This window comes from Magallana gigas, chromosome 9, assembly GCF_963853765.1.
Source record: "Magallana gigas chromosome 9, xbMagGiga1.1, whole genome shotgun sequence".
NCBI classification, from domain to species: domain Eukaryota; kingdom Metazoa; phylum Mollusca; class Bivalvia; order Ostreida; family Ostreidae; genus Magallana; species Magallana gigas.
Genome location: NC_088861.1, coordinates 42,942,613 through 42,960,072, shown reverse-complemented (window position 1 = coordinate 42,960,072; position 17,460 = coordinate 42,942,613). Strand labels below are relative to the sequence as shown.

The 17,460-nt window shown below is 34.9% G+C and overlaps 1 protein-coding gene across 2 annotated transcripts in view; it reads left to right on the top strand.

Annotated features, from left to right (window-relative positions):
- Positions 1-17,460, top strand: part of LOC105330008 (putative zinc finger protein 66) — a 58,908-nt gene that overhangs the window by 18,650 nt on the left and 22,798 nt on the right. For both annotated transcript variants that reach the window (XM_066071627.1, XM_034477922.2), the window contains one exon: positions 237-313. In XM_066071627.1, coding sequence (XP_065927699.1) covers positions 237-313 — 77 coding nt within the window. The remainder of the gene's footprint in view (positions 1-236; positions 314-17,460) is intronic.

Here is a 17,460-nt window from a genome sequence, read left to right as displayed (position 1 = left end):
CTTATGAAGTTTAGATTTGGTTCCATATTGGAACAACGACATCTTGGTATAACTCCGCCTAAGGAAATGAGTCGACCAATACAGTGGTGTGTCTTTGGTTTGCTTATCGCAGCTGTTAGAATTGAGCATAATTGCATCGGAAAAGGCACGTTAAAACGCAATTGATTATAATGTTGATGCATTGATATTAATTCATTGGCAAATAAATCTTACATTACACAATTTTTATCAACTAGACTGTGAAGAATGCAACAAGGAGCACGAGGGAGACTGCCCATTTCATGGACCACTCAAAGTTATCAAGGACGTCGAGGTAAAAACAAAAAACAAAAACAAAAAAACAACTGCGCATTCCCTGTGTTGTACTTTTAAAAAAAATATAACGAATAACACACTATGTGTAGATAATGAGTTGAGTGACTCAGTTACCGATTCTTCCTCTTGCTTTCGCTTGCACGTTTTTTGTCTTCTTGACCCTGGCATTCTGCAACATCCTTCTATTTGACTGAGCTAATAGAACAATATAAAATAAAACTACTCAGTGCATTTCCTTCTCCAGACAAAAAGAAAAAACAAATAAATGCTGAATCATTGCTTTAATTAATCTGAATTGAAATCGATACATTTAAACTATATACGTTAGATGCATCCTTCTCTTTGCAGACCAAAAAATTCATAATAATTCTACAAAACTTTGTAAATCAATTGCAACAAATTGTTGGGATAAGTTTCTTTTGCCATATTCTGAATTTACATGGATTGTTTGATAATCTTTATCTTTTTCAATGGAAATTTGATATTCTAATCTTGTTTTACCCTTGTGTGTCTGTCTGTCTGTCTGTCCATCTGTTTATAACAAACATTTTCGTCGCATTTTTCTCTGCAACTATCATTCACAGGTGCTTGAAATTGTAACACACTCTTTGTTTGGGCATGCCATGGAGTGGGATCAATTTTTGTACCAATCGGACGTCAACTTCCTGTTAATTGACGACTTTGTTTATTTTTAGCCAAACTTTTCAAACAAATTTTCGTCGCAGATTTCTCAGCAACCGTTCATCGCAGATGCTTGAAATTTTAACACACTCTATTAAGGCATGGTTTTAGTGGGATGAATTCTATACCAATCAGATATCAACTTCCCGTCAAATGTTGACTTTACTTATTTTGTATATTCACATCAGAGTGGAGGTATTACTAGTGAGCATTGGCTTACAAATATTTTGTTTAGTCCTGCATTACTTGGTCTAAAAGACATACTGAGTGCATAGTTAAACAGATAGACCTCAATCTAAGTTTTGGAATTCATGGTCCATACACCAGAGGTCTTGTGGTTTGTAGGGATAAAATGGTCAAAAAGTGAACATTAAAGATACTTAATAGCAATAGACACAATATCAGCTTCTTTTGATTTTGTTATTAAATTTTTAACGCCAAGAATGATTAATTTTGGGCAATTAAAAGCTTGGCCATATTGATGTGAATGACAGAAATCAAAATACAATCAACATTATATTTCTTTTTTATTTAAATAAAGCTCGTGCTAAATATTTATTACAAATAAAAAACTGTCATTATATTAAATTATCATAACTTTTAACAACAGAACTGATTACATAAAAGATATATCATTTATTAGGGTCTTCCAACGGAAGACCTTATTGTTTTCGTACTGTTTATTATTAATTTTTTTTCCAAATTTTGTGCACGCGATTTCTCGAAAACTACTCAACCGATCTGAACAGATGATGGGAAATTATCTGAATTTTATATGTTTTTGAATTGTTTGTCGTCGTCACTTCCGGTCCGGATTTACGGTCGATTTTGTAATTTTTTACGACCAATTTTGTGCAGACTTGATCTCAGAAACTATAAGAGATATGACTTTGAAATTTTCAGGATAGGTGGAGCATGGTTTGAAGTTGTGCACTATTTAGTTGTTTTGCACCAGTGGCGCTATTCCTTGGAGCTCGCTTAGGCACAAAAATGGGGTACAGATTTCGAATCAAAATTTCCATATGTTTTGATCAGTATCTTTTTATCAGTTGATATTTTGACAAGACATATAGAACAAAAGTAGTAGAGAATCAAAAATTCTATCCAATAAAATCAAGAAAAAGGGGCTGGTCCCTTTAATTAGGGACCAAGAGACTCGTAAATTCTATTACGAATAACTTGAAAACCATGTCTGACGCAATTAGAGTTTTTATTCTTTATCTTCAAATTTTTTTTTTTTTGGGGGGGGGGGGTAATTTTGAAATTGTATCGATATCTCATGGTATCATTTTATCTAAAAAAAAACAAAAATCGGACGGAAGACCTACTCGTTACTCGTAACGAGGTCGTACCTAGTTAAGGTCTTCCGTTTCAACGGAAGACCTTATTGTTATTGCTTTGTTTCTTTTCCTCTATTATTAGGGTCTTCCGTCTTCAGCGGAAGACCCTTCTATTATTCTTCGGTTTCTTTTTCAATTCTATTATTATTATTATTATTATTATTCTTTTTTTCCTTACACATTTTGTGCAGAAGATTTCTCGGTGATTACTCGTTCGATTTCTTTTAAATTTTCAGTAAAGACGCTCCGCCGTCTGAAATTTGTACCGCCGAAATATTTTTAAGAAATTCACTTCCGTTCGGAAGTTATCGTCATTTTACGATTTTTAAAAGTCAATTTTGTCTGACAGGTTTTTCAAAAATGAGTAAAGATATAAGGCTGAAATTTTCAGAGATGATAGACCTACCGTTTTTCTGGTGAAACACACTCAAGAAAATATCCGCCGTCACTTCCTTTCGTCATAGGAAGAAATTTTAAAAATTTAAATTTTTCGACTTTTTTATTTTTTAATTTTTTTTATATATATTTTAACAGTTGATAGTGTCCCTTTCACTGATTCAGTCTATGTAATTTGTTTTAAAATCGATCGAGGCGTTCTCGAGAAATTAAGCATCAAAGTCCTGAAGCGAGAGCCCGAGTAGCTCAGTCGATAGAGTCGTGGACATGGCCCAGGCGACCCGGGTTCAAGCCTCGAGTGCCGAAATTTTTTTTTCGTAATTTTTTGCGTAGATTCACAATTTCGTGTTAAAAGTCGTCTTATCTACTCAAAAATCGAACGGAAGACCCACACGTTGCTCGCAATGAAAACAAGCCCAGGCGACCCGAGTTTCAAGTCATGAGTGCCGCACAATTTTTTCTCTCAAGTAAAGATGTAGAGCTGACATTTTCAGAGATAATAGATCTACCGTTTTTCTGTTGCAACACGCTCAAGAGAATATCTGCCGTCACTTCCCCTCGTCTTTCAAAAACTGAATTTTTCGACTTTTTAAAAAAAAAATTATTTCTTTTTCATATTTTTTTTTTTATAATTTATTGTTTTTGTTCCATACATACTAATTCTAATGTTGACAATAATAAATTCAGTTTTTATAAATTTTATACACATGCATACTCACTCACACACAAGTATATTTACATACATTTTTCAATATTAGTGGTAAATGGTTACTTTGCTTCAAAAAATAAAAAAAAAAATAAGAAAAACCCAAAAATAAGAAAACAAAAAAATAAATAACAAATAATAATACGAATAGTTATAATCATAATATCATAAACTAATCTAAAATGTTTTTACATGTAAGCCACAATTTTTCAAAATTGCGCAGCTTTTGATTTTGGATAGCAGCATATTTTTCTACATGATATTTTAATCTTAAATGACTGAGTAATCCAAGAAAATTTGGCATTTTATTTTGCATTAAGGATATAAAAATATATTGTTTAACATATAGAATTATGAAGTTTATAACCCTGTTAGTGTTTGACAATGGTAGCTCACCAAGAATAACATTCGAAACATTAAAACCAACTCTTTCAGAGGTCTTTCTGTATATATGTAGACTTAAATCACTCCAGAGTGTTTGTAATTTATCACAAGCAATGAAAACATGTATTATTGTTTCAACATTTTCCATACAAAAACCACAACAATCAGAAGTTTTAATGTTAATTTTCTTAAGGTATTTTCCAACAGGAACAATTCTATGCAAGATTCGAAATTGTAACCACTGGGGAGAAGAATCACTAGTGGTTTATAACAAATTTTAAAAACATCTTGCACTGATATTGTGTCTACTCGATAAGGCATAAGCTCTGCCTCCCACTTGCTGATTGAGGTTGGAATAGCCTCATTTTTATTCAAATAATTATAAAAGATTTTTGAACATTTTTCAGAAGATATGAGAGGTTCAAAAAATAAAGGTACATATGGATTAGGAAGTCTTTTGAAAGAAGAACTATCTATTAACAATGATTTCAAATATTTTGAAATAGCTGTAACAATACTATTGTATTGCATCACACATCTGTCAAGTAGATTGTATTTGTTTTTAAGAACTCCAAAGTCTAAAAGATTATAATCATCATCAAACAAATCTTGCACAACCTTTATTCCCTTTTCATACCAGGATTTAAAAAACACTGGTTTGTTGTTAACTTTTATATTAGAGTTATACCACACTGGAATATAATGAAATTTGTTTTTAAAACATATTTTGACAGTTGATAGTGACCTCTTCATTGATTCCAAATATGTAATTTGTTTTAAAATCTATCAAAGCATTTTCGAGAAATTAAGCATCAAAGTTCTGAGGCGAGAGTCCGAGTAGCTGAGTCGATGGAGTCGTGGACATGGCCAAGGCGACCCAGGTTCAAGCCCCGAGTGCCGCACACTTTTTTCACTCATTTTTTTCTTCAATTTACGATTTTATCATTGAGTTTAGAAATTTAATCTAATCTATTCAAAAATCGGACGAAAATCCCTCTCGTTGCTCGCAACGACTCCGGGACAGTTTAATATTGCTGCGTAGAGTTCTTTGAATGGTATGCAATACTTCGAAAAATGACTACAACCATCGGTCCATCGGAACACTGTAAGATAATATTGTGTGCTTTTTTTCAAAATTTTCTAATGACTTCAGCTTATATAAATGCTCAAATATAAAAAAAAACCAATATCTTCCAATATCAAGTAAAAATGTCTTTGGAATATAAAACAGTAAGGTTAAATAGTTATCACAAAGACAACGAACACATATTGTGATGTCTACAACACTTGATTGTTTTAAATATTAAGCAAAATAATTAGTTATCTCCCAACTTCAATAGCAGCGCATCATGGTAGCTGTAATATGTTGGTATTCGATGAACTTCAATTTGTATTGAAGTAGACACATACACATGATCCAAAATTGTCCCCCCTTCTGTGGTGCCAAAAGATACCATCTGTTTGAAGTTCTGTTCTCTCATAAACCTTTGAATTGGACCACTAGATTTTGCATCCTCGTTGAAATCACCTAAGATTATACTGTCTTGATGATTTACTTTCAAGAAGTCAAAAACTTTCGAAAGACTCTGAATGAATGTTGTTATTTTTATCGTGGAAGGGCGATATACAGACAACAACAAAATATTTTCCTTTTTCAATTTCACAGCCATTCCTTCGACATTCATCTGTGACAATAAGATAATATCACAACAGTCATTTTCATCTTTTATATACATCCCAACGCCTCCACCCCGTGACATTTGTAAATTCTGATTTAAGACAATGCTTTCTTCATATGCCTCCTTTCTTGGAAGATGATGAAACTGGAACCCTCGAAGAGCATACTTTTCGGTGTTTTCTCCGGATTTAAGCCATGTTTCTGATAGGCAAATAATGTCAACCTGCATGAACCTTGTATCATTTTGTAGATCTTCAAAATGACTACCCAAGCTCTGTATGTTATGCATTATAATTTTCTTTCCATTGGAAAAAAGATGCCGTGAAATGTCATTAAATGTAACTTTCGGCATTTCGTTCAATGCTGTCTTTACTTCTGGATCAGCAAATACATTTTTCAGTAGTCGAACTGGATTTTCTGTATCTATATAAAGTCCGTCCTGTGAAGTCACTCTTGACAATGCAACATATCCTTGTCCTGGGGCAAACGCTTTATCTAAATTTACAACAACTTTGTCTCTTGTCATTCCTTGCACCTTATGAGCCGTGCATGCCCATGATAAACGAATTGGAAATTGGTGTCTTACTACAGTTGTGACCTTGTCTTTCATCTCTTCCTGCACTCTTTCTATAAGCACCATGTTCCCATTACTTGTCTTTTGTCCTGACTTCTTCCCAACTTCCTTGTTATCAAACACCACTCCTACAGCTTTAACTACTCTTTCTTCATTTTCTACAAACAGAAACTGACAGATATGCCCCATTACCCCATTAACGAGCCCATCTTCCACATTACAATTTCTTGTAAGCATTACCCTTGCATTAAGTGACAGTAATAGCGAGCTTGGAAGGCCATCGCTTTTCGATCTTGTAAGAGGCTTGTTTCTTAATATAAGCTTACCGGATGTTTTGTCCTTTTTAAAATCTTGAGCATCGATTTCCAGTAAATCTTCACAGGTTCTCCTTAACATTGACAGGTTGAATGTGTTAACCTCTTCATTGGTAGAAAACACATGGAGAACATCTTCTGGTCCCTCTCTGATACAGTTTTCTAGACAATTGCTTTGTTGCTGTGTTAGCGGCTCATTTCTTTCTCTTACACGAAGTGAATTGAGAATCTTTGCAAAAGACAAATCTCCTTTTTGTCTCATAATTTCTTTCAGCTCAATGACCTTAAATAAATCAATCCAGTAATCAATAGGATAACTCATATTTTCTTTGTATAGTCTTTCATCTTTCCTCTGTTTAACAGGGGGAAGCTGGTAAAAGTCTCCAACAGCTATTACACAAACCCCTCCAAATGGATGTTTGCATTTCTTAATTTGCACTAATCTTTCGTGTACGTAGTACAGAAGTCGTTTGTATACCATTGATATTTCATCAATGATCAGAATCTGAACATCTCCTATCTTCATTCTCAATTCACTAAGGGTTTGCTCACCAAGTGGTTCATATGGCAAAGGAAGATACTTTGTTAATGAAAATAAATGGTGAAGAGTATTCCCGCCAATATTGAAAGCTGCTGTTCCAGTGAATGCTGAGAGAAGCACCGATACCCTTTCTGGTTCTGTCATTATTCGTGAAAGCAAACGAGATGATTCATAATGAATGGCTTTTATGAGATGGCTTTTACCAGTACCTGCACCTCCAGTTACAAATATATGAATAGGTTCACATTCCCCCCCTGCAATTTTTGCTAGACACCAGTCGCGCATCATGTAAAATATTTCACTCTGTGTTTCATTCAGATTTTGAAGAACAGGTAACATATTTTCCTTTGAAATTGCGTCTTGCTGAACATAATACATAACATCGGCATGATGTGGTTCGTTTTCAATTTCTGGTATGATATCAACAGTTTCTTCCTGTATCAATTCAGTTTTCCTTCTCTCTGCAATAACTTCTCTTCTGAGAACCTCCGTTTCAGGACATATGCGTGACCATGCATCTTCAGGTTCGCCATTCATTTCATAAGCTTCCTGTGCATTCTCAATTAAATCTTCATTTTTTGCAAAATGTGAGTGATTGATATCTACAATTGACTTTACCGACTGGTTTCGTCTTCCGCCAGGAATTCTCACATGACCAGAATTATAGAAATCCTCAAACAAATCAAATCCTGGTGGTTTTAATTGTGTATCTGTCCAGTGTGGGAGAAAAAGTTGCAAAAGAGACTGATAATATTTTTCTGGCATTTTCTCTTTATTGAACCTAGGATACCTCACGACAGCAGGCTGAGTTCTTGTTCTTTGTTGCACATAGCCTTTTCCATTCTGTAATTCAAAAACATTTTCATTCTCTTTCTTAGGAACTTGAGATTTAGCAAGGACCCTGAATCTAGAGCAAAAATCAGCAAGACACATTTCATGGAACATCGGCTTATCGGGTCGGTTCATATAACGTTCAACAATATTTGTCATCCAAACTTCGTTCTCATCATCGTCTTCCTCATCTATAATCTGTACTTTTTTTGGCGCTTTCTTTTTGAGCACAGATAGAGGCTTACTTAATCGCACTGGGTTGTCACCAACAGGCACAAAAACAACTTTCCTTGAACATTCTTTCATCTTTAAGTTACACACCCTGTACACTGCTTCTTGTGCACTCACTTCTCTGTGATGCAAATAAGCTGAACCAATTTTTTTCATCGTCTGTCTGGCATCAAAATTTCCATCCTCAGCCTCTAATTTTGTCTGTTTCAGTAACATGCCCATCTCCCTCTCTGACTTCGATATGTAAGATACAATGTAAACAATACAACTGAAAGGGTCCAATACAAACTGTATGTCCATGTTAGCATCCCATGATTTTAGCAGACATCTATTGTACTGGTTCGTCCACACCTCATTTGGGCAGCGTTTTAGTATAACTGACTTTTTTGTCGATAAGATATTATGGGCTTCTTCGTATAGTTCCTGACTGAGTGAAAGATCATCAAATAATTCCTCTGTCGTCATGATCCCGTCAACTTCATTCTGTACTTTCTCCCAAACACTCAGTAATATTTCCTTTGCATACATCTCGTTAACCCTTGTCTCTTTTTCACATTCATCCTCCTCCTCCTCCTTCTGAGCACTTGTAATGAACGTTTTTTGAGATGGGGGCCGTGGGAAATTAAATCTACATTCTGTTCCCTTCTTTTTACAAGATTTTGAATGTTTTTTGCTGTGTTGTTGAACTTCTAAAACACTTTTTCTCAATTCAACATCATCACTTTCTGATGGTACAGCACAAGTTACATATCTGTCAATGAAGTTACATACAACTTCCTCGCCATCAGATTCAATATTTGGTGCATTTTCAATCCAGTATAAACAATGCATGTGTGGGGACCCTCTCTGCTGAAACTCGACCCTTTGAAAGAAGTCTACTACTTTTCCTATTGGTTCTGCTGGGGAAAGTATGACCTCCTTATGAAATACTTGAAATCTATGATCAAACATCCTAGCCACTGTGACTGGATTGCATCTTAGAATTTCATTCTTTTCTGACCATTCCATTTCATCAGGATTTCTGTTATCGTTCTGTTGTTTTAATATAGCTTTAACAGCATCATTCCATCTGTACTCGGCTGAAGAAAACGAACAAAACCAAGTTGGGATTCCTAATTGTCTCAACATAGCAAAGAGGTCTTTCTGTGCCGATGCCCAATAGGCAGGTGTTCCTCTTATCGGTTGCATAAACCTTAAAGCATCATCATTCCTGAGCAAACTAGAGAGAGTATTTGGATCTTGCAGCATACTTATTGTCACTGGTTTCCCGCCTGTACATTTTGATAACGATTTTCGGAGTGAAATTTGAGTTTTTTCAATCACTTGATTCAATTCAGACATGTACTGACTGAAGAAAATGTAACTGGTATCTTTGGCAAATCTGCAATCTGCGTTCATTAACCTATTATTAAAATACCTGGAAAGTGTTAATTTTTCTGATCTTTCTTCATTCCAGGAGAAACGACCGCTTGGAAAAAGACACGGAAATGCCTTCGCTTCATTGCCAGGTTCCTGTAACATTCGAATGGGGTTCTTCCCTTCACCTGGTGCAATATTGTATACATCATCAAAATAGTGGTCTAACACTTCCTGTGCAACATCTACAGGCTGTAAACATGTGTCAAATGCAACCATTTCCTCCTCATTTTCTGCATCATCCCCTGTAATTACTCCTTCTGTGGTTTCCTCATGACCCTCTTTAATTTCTTCAAAGTTTGATTCAATTTGTATATCCTTATACCACTGATTGTTTTCCTTTAAGTATGAAATGGCTGACATGATGTGGTTTGTATGAACAAACTGATATTCAAAGTAGCCTTTGTAATTCAACTTCCTTTTTAATTTCACACGCAATAACAAGTTCTCGTCTTCTTTCATTGGTAACCTGACAGTTTTTCTCATATCTGAAGGTACACAAATAACTGGTCCATGTACATTTTTTTGCCCACCATGAGGAAGTGCCATAACCTTCATAAATGGTATATGAATCGCAATCAAATGTCGTTCTAAGCTGTTCAAATCAGTCAATTCCGGTGGAATTTCCTCCAAAATCAAACCGTTAGCTGCAGACTCAGCTGGTGCTTTGCCACTCATTATTTTTCTGTGACAAGTGTAACAAATCCATAATGATGATTTGGTACATGTTTCTGGACAAGATTCTGAGCATTCATGCAAATACTTGTCTATCAAACAAATTTCAGAGATAAGTCTTGCCTCGTTTTTCTTTTGATACATCTCATGTTCACATGCTTGAACTTGATTTTTAAATAAAAGTCTATGGCAACAAGTGCAAACATAATCCGGACATTCCAATGAATTTTTTTTAAACAATCTAATAACTTCCTCTTCCTGTTCCAAATTCAACTTTTTAAGCCCCCTTTTTTTTGCAACTCTTTCCTTTTTCTTATCTTTTACTTTTACAGATGATTGGTAACTAACCTTGCTCGTTTTCTTCACTTTTGCCTGAACTTGACTATCATTCTGATATCTTTTCGCTGCTTGGTCTTGCACTTTTGTTTTAAAAGTTTTATTTGTTCTATATCTGTGTACAAAAGTTGCTTTGCTGTTTAACCTGTACGATTCATCATCTCTGTATTTTTTCAAGACCCTCTGATTGACGATAGTATGATGTTCCATGTCTGTCTTGTACTTGTCAATACTAGCTTTCTTCACGCTTTCCTGGTGCTTCAAGTCTGTCTTGTACTTGTCAATACTAGCTTTCTTCACGCTTTCCTGGTGCTTCAAGTCTGTCTTGTACTTGTCAATACTAGCTTTCTTCACGCTTTCCTGGTGCTTCAAGTCTGTCTTGTACTTGTCAATACTAGCTTTCTTCACGCTTTCCTGGTGCTTCAAGTCTGTCTTGTACTTGTTAATACTAGCTTCTTTCACGTTTTTCTGATGCTTCAAATCTGTTTTGTATTTCTCAACACTTGCCTTCTTGACATTTTCCTGATGTTCAAAGTCTGTTCTGTACCTCTTCATGCTTTCCTCCTTCAACTGTTCTCGATGCTTAGCATCCATCTTATATCGTTCAACACTCTTCTTTTTCTTTTCCTCTCTATGTTTCAAGTCACTTGAGTACTTCAGTTTACTTCTCCTTTTACTTGCCATTTGTACAGAATCTAATGCGTTATATAGTTCTTTGTTCCTCAACTGTGTTTTTAATTTAAATTCTACATCCGAGTACATTATTTTCTTTTTCTCCAACATCATCTTCCGGTATCCCTCATTTTCCTTGTACTTTTTTCTAAGTGCAGCTCTTCGATTTTCCTTAGAGTCTATCTTCACTTTTAATGAAATTCTCTTCTGCTTCATTCTATCTCGATTATTTTTCCGAAGATTATACTGTCTTTTAGTACACCTATTTTTGGTTGAAAATTCCTCTGGAAAAAGCCTTGCTGAAACACTTAAAACAACATCATAATGATTCTGCTGTCTGTGGTATAAATAAATACCCTCTCTCTGTTCAACCAACTCGGAATTAGACCCTTCTCCTCTGTACTGAAGCCACTTCTCATCAGAGTAAGTATAAATATCTAAATTCAACATATGCGACATTGCAAGAATTTCCAATTCAGTAGCCCAAATACCCATCTGAGACATTTTACTGTTATGCAAGTATGATCTTAAAGATCCTTCACACCTTAAAAACTGTTCAAATATTGCTTCATGTTTCAGCAAATGTTCACAAACAACTTTACGAATATGATGGTGATGGCTCTCAGAATTTGTCAAACTGAATGATATTGCCCTGAAAAAGCAATTTCCATCTCCTTCAATTTCTTTACAGCTGCTAGGTGCACTTATGTCTTTAACAAACACTGTATCATCTTCACATCTATGATCAGGATATGGCAATCCCAATTCTTTGCACAAATTCTTTTGTGTTTGAGTAGATAAAGGTCTAAAATTGTACCCTTTGATTTCCTCACCCATAAAAATCACATCATTTTTCTGTGATGTATCTGATTGATCTTGAACAAAGTCATTCTGCTTTGAATCCTTTAATTGTTCTGAATATCTACGAGTTCCTTCAACATTTGACTGATCGGACATAAAAACAAATTCACTTAAATAATCTTCAGATCTTTCAAGTTCATCAACTTCTGCAGTAGCAAAATACTTCACTGAGCAGGACACTCCTGTTAACTCACATTCAACAGTTTTCGAAAAGCCCATAGAAAGTGCCAATAACCTTAGATGTTGAAAAACATCCTGAACATCCTTTAGCATAATCCTCGTACTCTTCCCTCTAACACTTAAATATCCACGGGAGCAACGTGCATGTGAATCAAATGAAAAAAAGCCATTACTTGCTCTTCCAATTAAAAGGGTATTTCCCCCAAAACACACAAAACACCCATTTGATTCAAACAGTGACATCTGGAGAGCTTCAAAAAGAGGATAAGCATTGAAGTCTTCATAACATGGCTCTTCTTCTGATAAGCTGATAATACTATGAACTGGTTCTTTTACTTGGAATTCAAATGTTTTGTTGTAGCATTCAAAAAACTTAGGCAACTCTTCCACTAACAAATACCTATTAGTAATTGAGGAACAACGTTGCAGGTATGTGTACAGTTCATCTCCTGTCACCAAAACTTTATTCATATCAGTTGTTTGCCAAATACCTGCTCTCTTTAGAACATTGTAAGCTAAACCTGCTAAACAATTAGCGACACACTGTGTTCCTGCAGTATTACCAAACATTGGATCTGCTTGATGAAAAGAACCCTGAACTGAAATCGAATACATAGTATCTGCTTTACAGGCCAAGTTTACTTCATCATCACTACTTTCCATACAACATGTAGTACTTTCTTGTGGACAATTTTCCTCATTCATATTTTTAATATTCTTACTGTATTCACATTCCTCAACATTCACACTTCTGTCAGTCTCTTCTACATAATCTTTCTCTTTCAAATTATCTTCAGCATCAATTCTTAACTGTGTTACAGTTTCTTTCATCTCTCCACTATATTTACACTCCATCATCTTTCCATCAGTTCCATTTATACTTTCTATGCTCATATCTTCTACAGTATCCAATTTTTTGTTCAATATTCCATTTGTGTTACTTTGAGTTTCCTTTTTGATATCGTTTAGGTAGCCCTCATCTTTTAGTTTTCCACTGGTCTCCTCCTTCCAGGAGGTATCCAGCTGCGCCTGACCTGCTGGACCAGACACTTGCACGGTGTCCGGTCCAGGTGCCCTCGGTGGAGCACAAACCCACGGTGGGGAGTCAGGGGACGGTGCCTTGCCCTTCTGGACAAACAGACGGCTTCCCCGAGGAGATGGCAACCTCGGGGCAGGTGAGTGCATTTTCTCACTAAGAGAGGCCTGCACTCTGGCCAAGGGTTTTCCCTCAACAGGAGGCAACCCTATAGAGCCTTGCCCCGGAAAATTACCAGGAGGAGCACACTCTGCTCCATCTGCTGTTTCGCAAGAAACAACAGACTCTCGTTCAGAATCTTGTGTACTGCCTAGGAATTCTTGTCTTTGCTTCTCCCTCAGATTTCTTTTTCTGAGTTTGTCAGTTAGCCGTCGCTTTCTTGCAGATTCTTTCCTTGCCTTAGGCATCTGGAAAATAAACGAAAACTTGAAATAATTAAAACAAGACCAGTGCTCATTAAACAAATGATTGACTGTTTAAGGTGATCTATTTTAATCTGCACTGATATACAATTCTATTATTGATCTTCCGAACAATAATTTTCTATAAACGATAATTAAGAAACACCACGAAACTTGTTACTTACTAATTATTTTATATGATACTTTAAACTTAGAAGTAATCATAGTTCCAGTAATTATATACTCTCCAAAACAAAGTCATCATTGAAGCTAGGGTACACAACAAGAAGCCCGTAGGCCACATCCCTCACCCGAGGAACAATAAGTAAGATAAAATCAACTTAATGGAGTCATAACACAAACTATCTGGACATTGTGCAATAATACATGTAGATCCTGTATAAATAACATCCATTTCTCCCCCTAGATATTCTTATGTTTATAATCATTTGTAGCTTTTCTATCAGGATGATTTAATAGTCATATCACACGTTGATTATGGCAGTTCTCAAAAAAGATCTTTAAACAATTGTTTATATAGGATATAAACCTACATCAAACTCTGAACCCCTTGTGGGGCTAAAAAAACTGTCCAGAGGCGAAAGTCTAAACAATTATAAAAAATCATCTGGCTGATTAGTTTCTGAAAAGAAGATTTTTAAAGATTTACACTATATATTCCTATATAAATCTTTGACCCCCCCCCCCCCCACATTGTGGCCCTACCCTACCCCTGGCCATCCAGGTTTTCACAACTTTAAATCTACACTACCTGAGGATGCTTCAACACAAGTTTCAGCTTTCCTGGCTGATAAGTTTCTGAGAAAAAGATTTTTAAAGATTTACTCTTTATATTCCTATGTAAAACTTTCACACACACCCCTCTCAGGGGTCATGGTTTTCACAACTTTAAATCTACACTACCTGAGAATCCTTTGACACACGTTTCAACTTTCTTGGCTGATTAGTTTCTGAGAAAAAGATTTTCAAAGATTAATTCATTATACTCTTATGTAAAACTTCAACCCCCCACACCTCATTGTGACCCCACCATACTATCGGGGGTCATGATTTTCACACAAGCTTTAACTTTCCTGGCTTATCAGTTTCTGACAAGAAGATTTTTTTAAGATTTACTCTATATATTCCTAAATAAAACTTCAATCCCCCATTGTGGGTTGGCCCTGGGGGTCATCGTTTTCACAACTTTGAATCTATGCTACCTGAGGATGCTTCCACACAAGCTTCAACTTTCCGGACTAATTAGTTTCTGACAAGAAGATTTTTTTTAAAATTAACTCTATATATTCCTATGTAAAACTTCAACCTCTCCCCCCACCTCATTGTGGCCCAACCCTACCCCTGGGGTCATGGTTTTCACAACTTTAAATCTACGCTACCTGAGGATGCTTCCACACAAGTTTCAGCTTTCCTGACCTAATGATTCTTGAGATGAAGATTTTAGAAAAATTCTCAAAATTTTTCAATAATTTTCAAATATTTCCCCTTGAAATGGGAGTAGCCCTCCTTGGCCTAAGGATGCTTTGTCCCAAGTTTAGTGGTTATGGAGAAGATGTTGAAAATGTGAAAAGTTTAGGAACAGATGGATGGATGGACAGACGGACAACAGGTAAAATGTGATCAGAAAAACTCACTTGAGCTTTCAGCTCAGGTGAGCTAAAAATGGGTAAAACTCTACATTAAACAAAGAAGGCCTGAACAGCCACAAAGGCATGAGATGACACTTTCATGAATAGAAACACTATGGAATTTTTGTACCAGTTAAAACCATTTTTTAACAAGACCTTGGATTTTTGGTAGAGCTTAACTATCTATTTCTTGTATCAAAACAAATTAAAAATGACCTGGTATTGAGAGAAATACCCATATATGGCATGGTCTTAGCTCAAAAGCCACACATATCTTGTTGATTTTAAAGAGCCATGGCTGAGTTCCCAGCAATGAAATAGACAGGCCTATGTCACAGTACTGTTTACACAGCTACCCAAAGTCCAAACTCTTGTTAAAATGATTCTGTTGCATATCATATAACATTTTAATAAACGATCTGAGTTGTTGTATTCATCCACCATTTCTTAACAATTCAATATTTCGTTGATTTAGCTGACATATGCTTTCGCAATGAGCCGTCAATGACAAAGGGTTCAATTCATTACCATTATTCCCCTAAACATAATAAAACATACCATTATTTATTTAAGTTCCGGTTTGAATCAAGATACCTATAGTTTGGTTGGTGAAAACAAACCCACATGTGTGGCAATTTGTCATATCTATAATGCTCAACCAAACCTTCTACAATATCATGTTTACTTCTTGCAACAAAAGCACAAAACAAGTTTATTGCCTTACTTTTTTTTAAAGACCATATTAATTAGAAATTTAATTTAAAAATCAACTTAAAATTTTTTATCTGACAATCAACATAAAAATGTAATCAACATGATCAATTAACTTATATCATATTTGGTGAACTTTCAAACCATTTGTGTTGTCTTCATCTGCCATATCTTCTTTAAATAAACGTATGCTTTTACCATGAGTTGTTAATAACCATGGAGACACAACTGGATTGTTGGTGCATAATTAATTTAAATTTCATAAACAAGAGAAAAGCAGTAAATGTGACAGCATATCCGGTTTTCTTTTGTATCAACAATATCCATTATCCATTTATCAACTCTCAATTGATCAACACTACATTCCCATAGAAATGAGGTACCCAATATGCAATATTCTGTGAGAAAATGACTAAGTTCAACAGCTAGTATTTTTTTTTAAATTATCAAAAATCAAAATCCAGGTAAATTAAAGAAAACACAATATTCTGTGAGAAAATGACTAAGTTCAACAGCTGGTGTTTTTCTTTCATATATTATCAAAAATGAAAATCAAGGTGGGCTAAAAAGATTGCAATATCTTGCATGAAGATTACTGAGTTCAACAGCTGGTATTTTCTTTCATAAAATACCAAAAACAAAAATCCAGGTGAGCTAAAAAGAATATAGTATTCTTTGAAAAAATGACCAAGTTCAACAGCTGGTGTTTTTTTTTCATAAACTATCAAATTTAAATCCAGGTGAGCTGAAGAGAATGTAATATTTTGCGAGATAATATCTAAGTTCAACAGCTTGTAATTTTTTCTTTGTAAATTATCTCAAAAATTAAAATCCAAGTGAGATAGAGATATATAAGAGGCTTTTACACCACATCATATGTCAGAAACAACAATTTCTTTTAACTCTTCAAATTTTTAAATATGTAACTCTTCAATTCTCACATATTCATACATAAAAACAAATCATTAAAACCTACTTACTAGACATCATGTCCCAAGATCTAAGATGAATGAACAAACCAATATTGTTATCCTGGACATCAATCTATCAGAATTAACAATACTTGAACATGCATAATCATACAAATAGGTTTGTGTGACCAACATTTGAATAAAGATATTTTAAGGTTCCAAATACACCAACACACAATAACCATATGCCTAATATCAATAATATTAAAGTTATAGATTCAACTTTAAACTAGAGGTACTCTTAACAAGTTCACAAATGAAACCCTCCACTAAAAAATATCATGAATTATTTCTCTATTAGAAAATAATGAATGCTTGTAGTGACATTGAACTACCACAAATGAACAAAGCTCAGTCAGGATATATTTACAATTCACAATCAATCTGTGTAAAATTTCCATTTTCCATTACAAGACATGGCCCAGACAGGAATAAAGCATTTTTCTAAACAATGACCTTGAACTTGCACAACTGACCCTGTGTTAATCTCATTACACATATTCGGGTAATTTACAATCTTTATTTAAAATAAAAACTTTTTATGTTTAATCAAAAGAACCA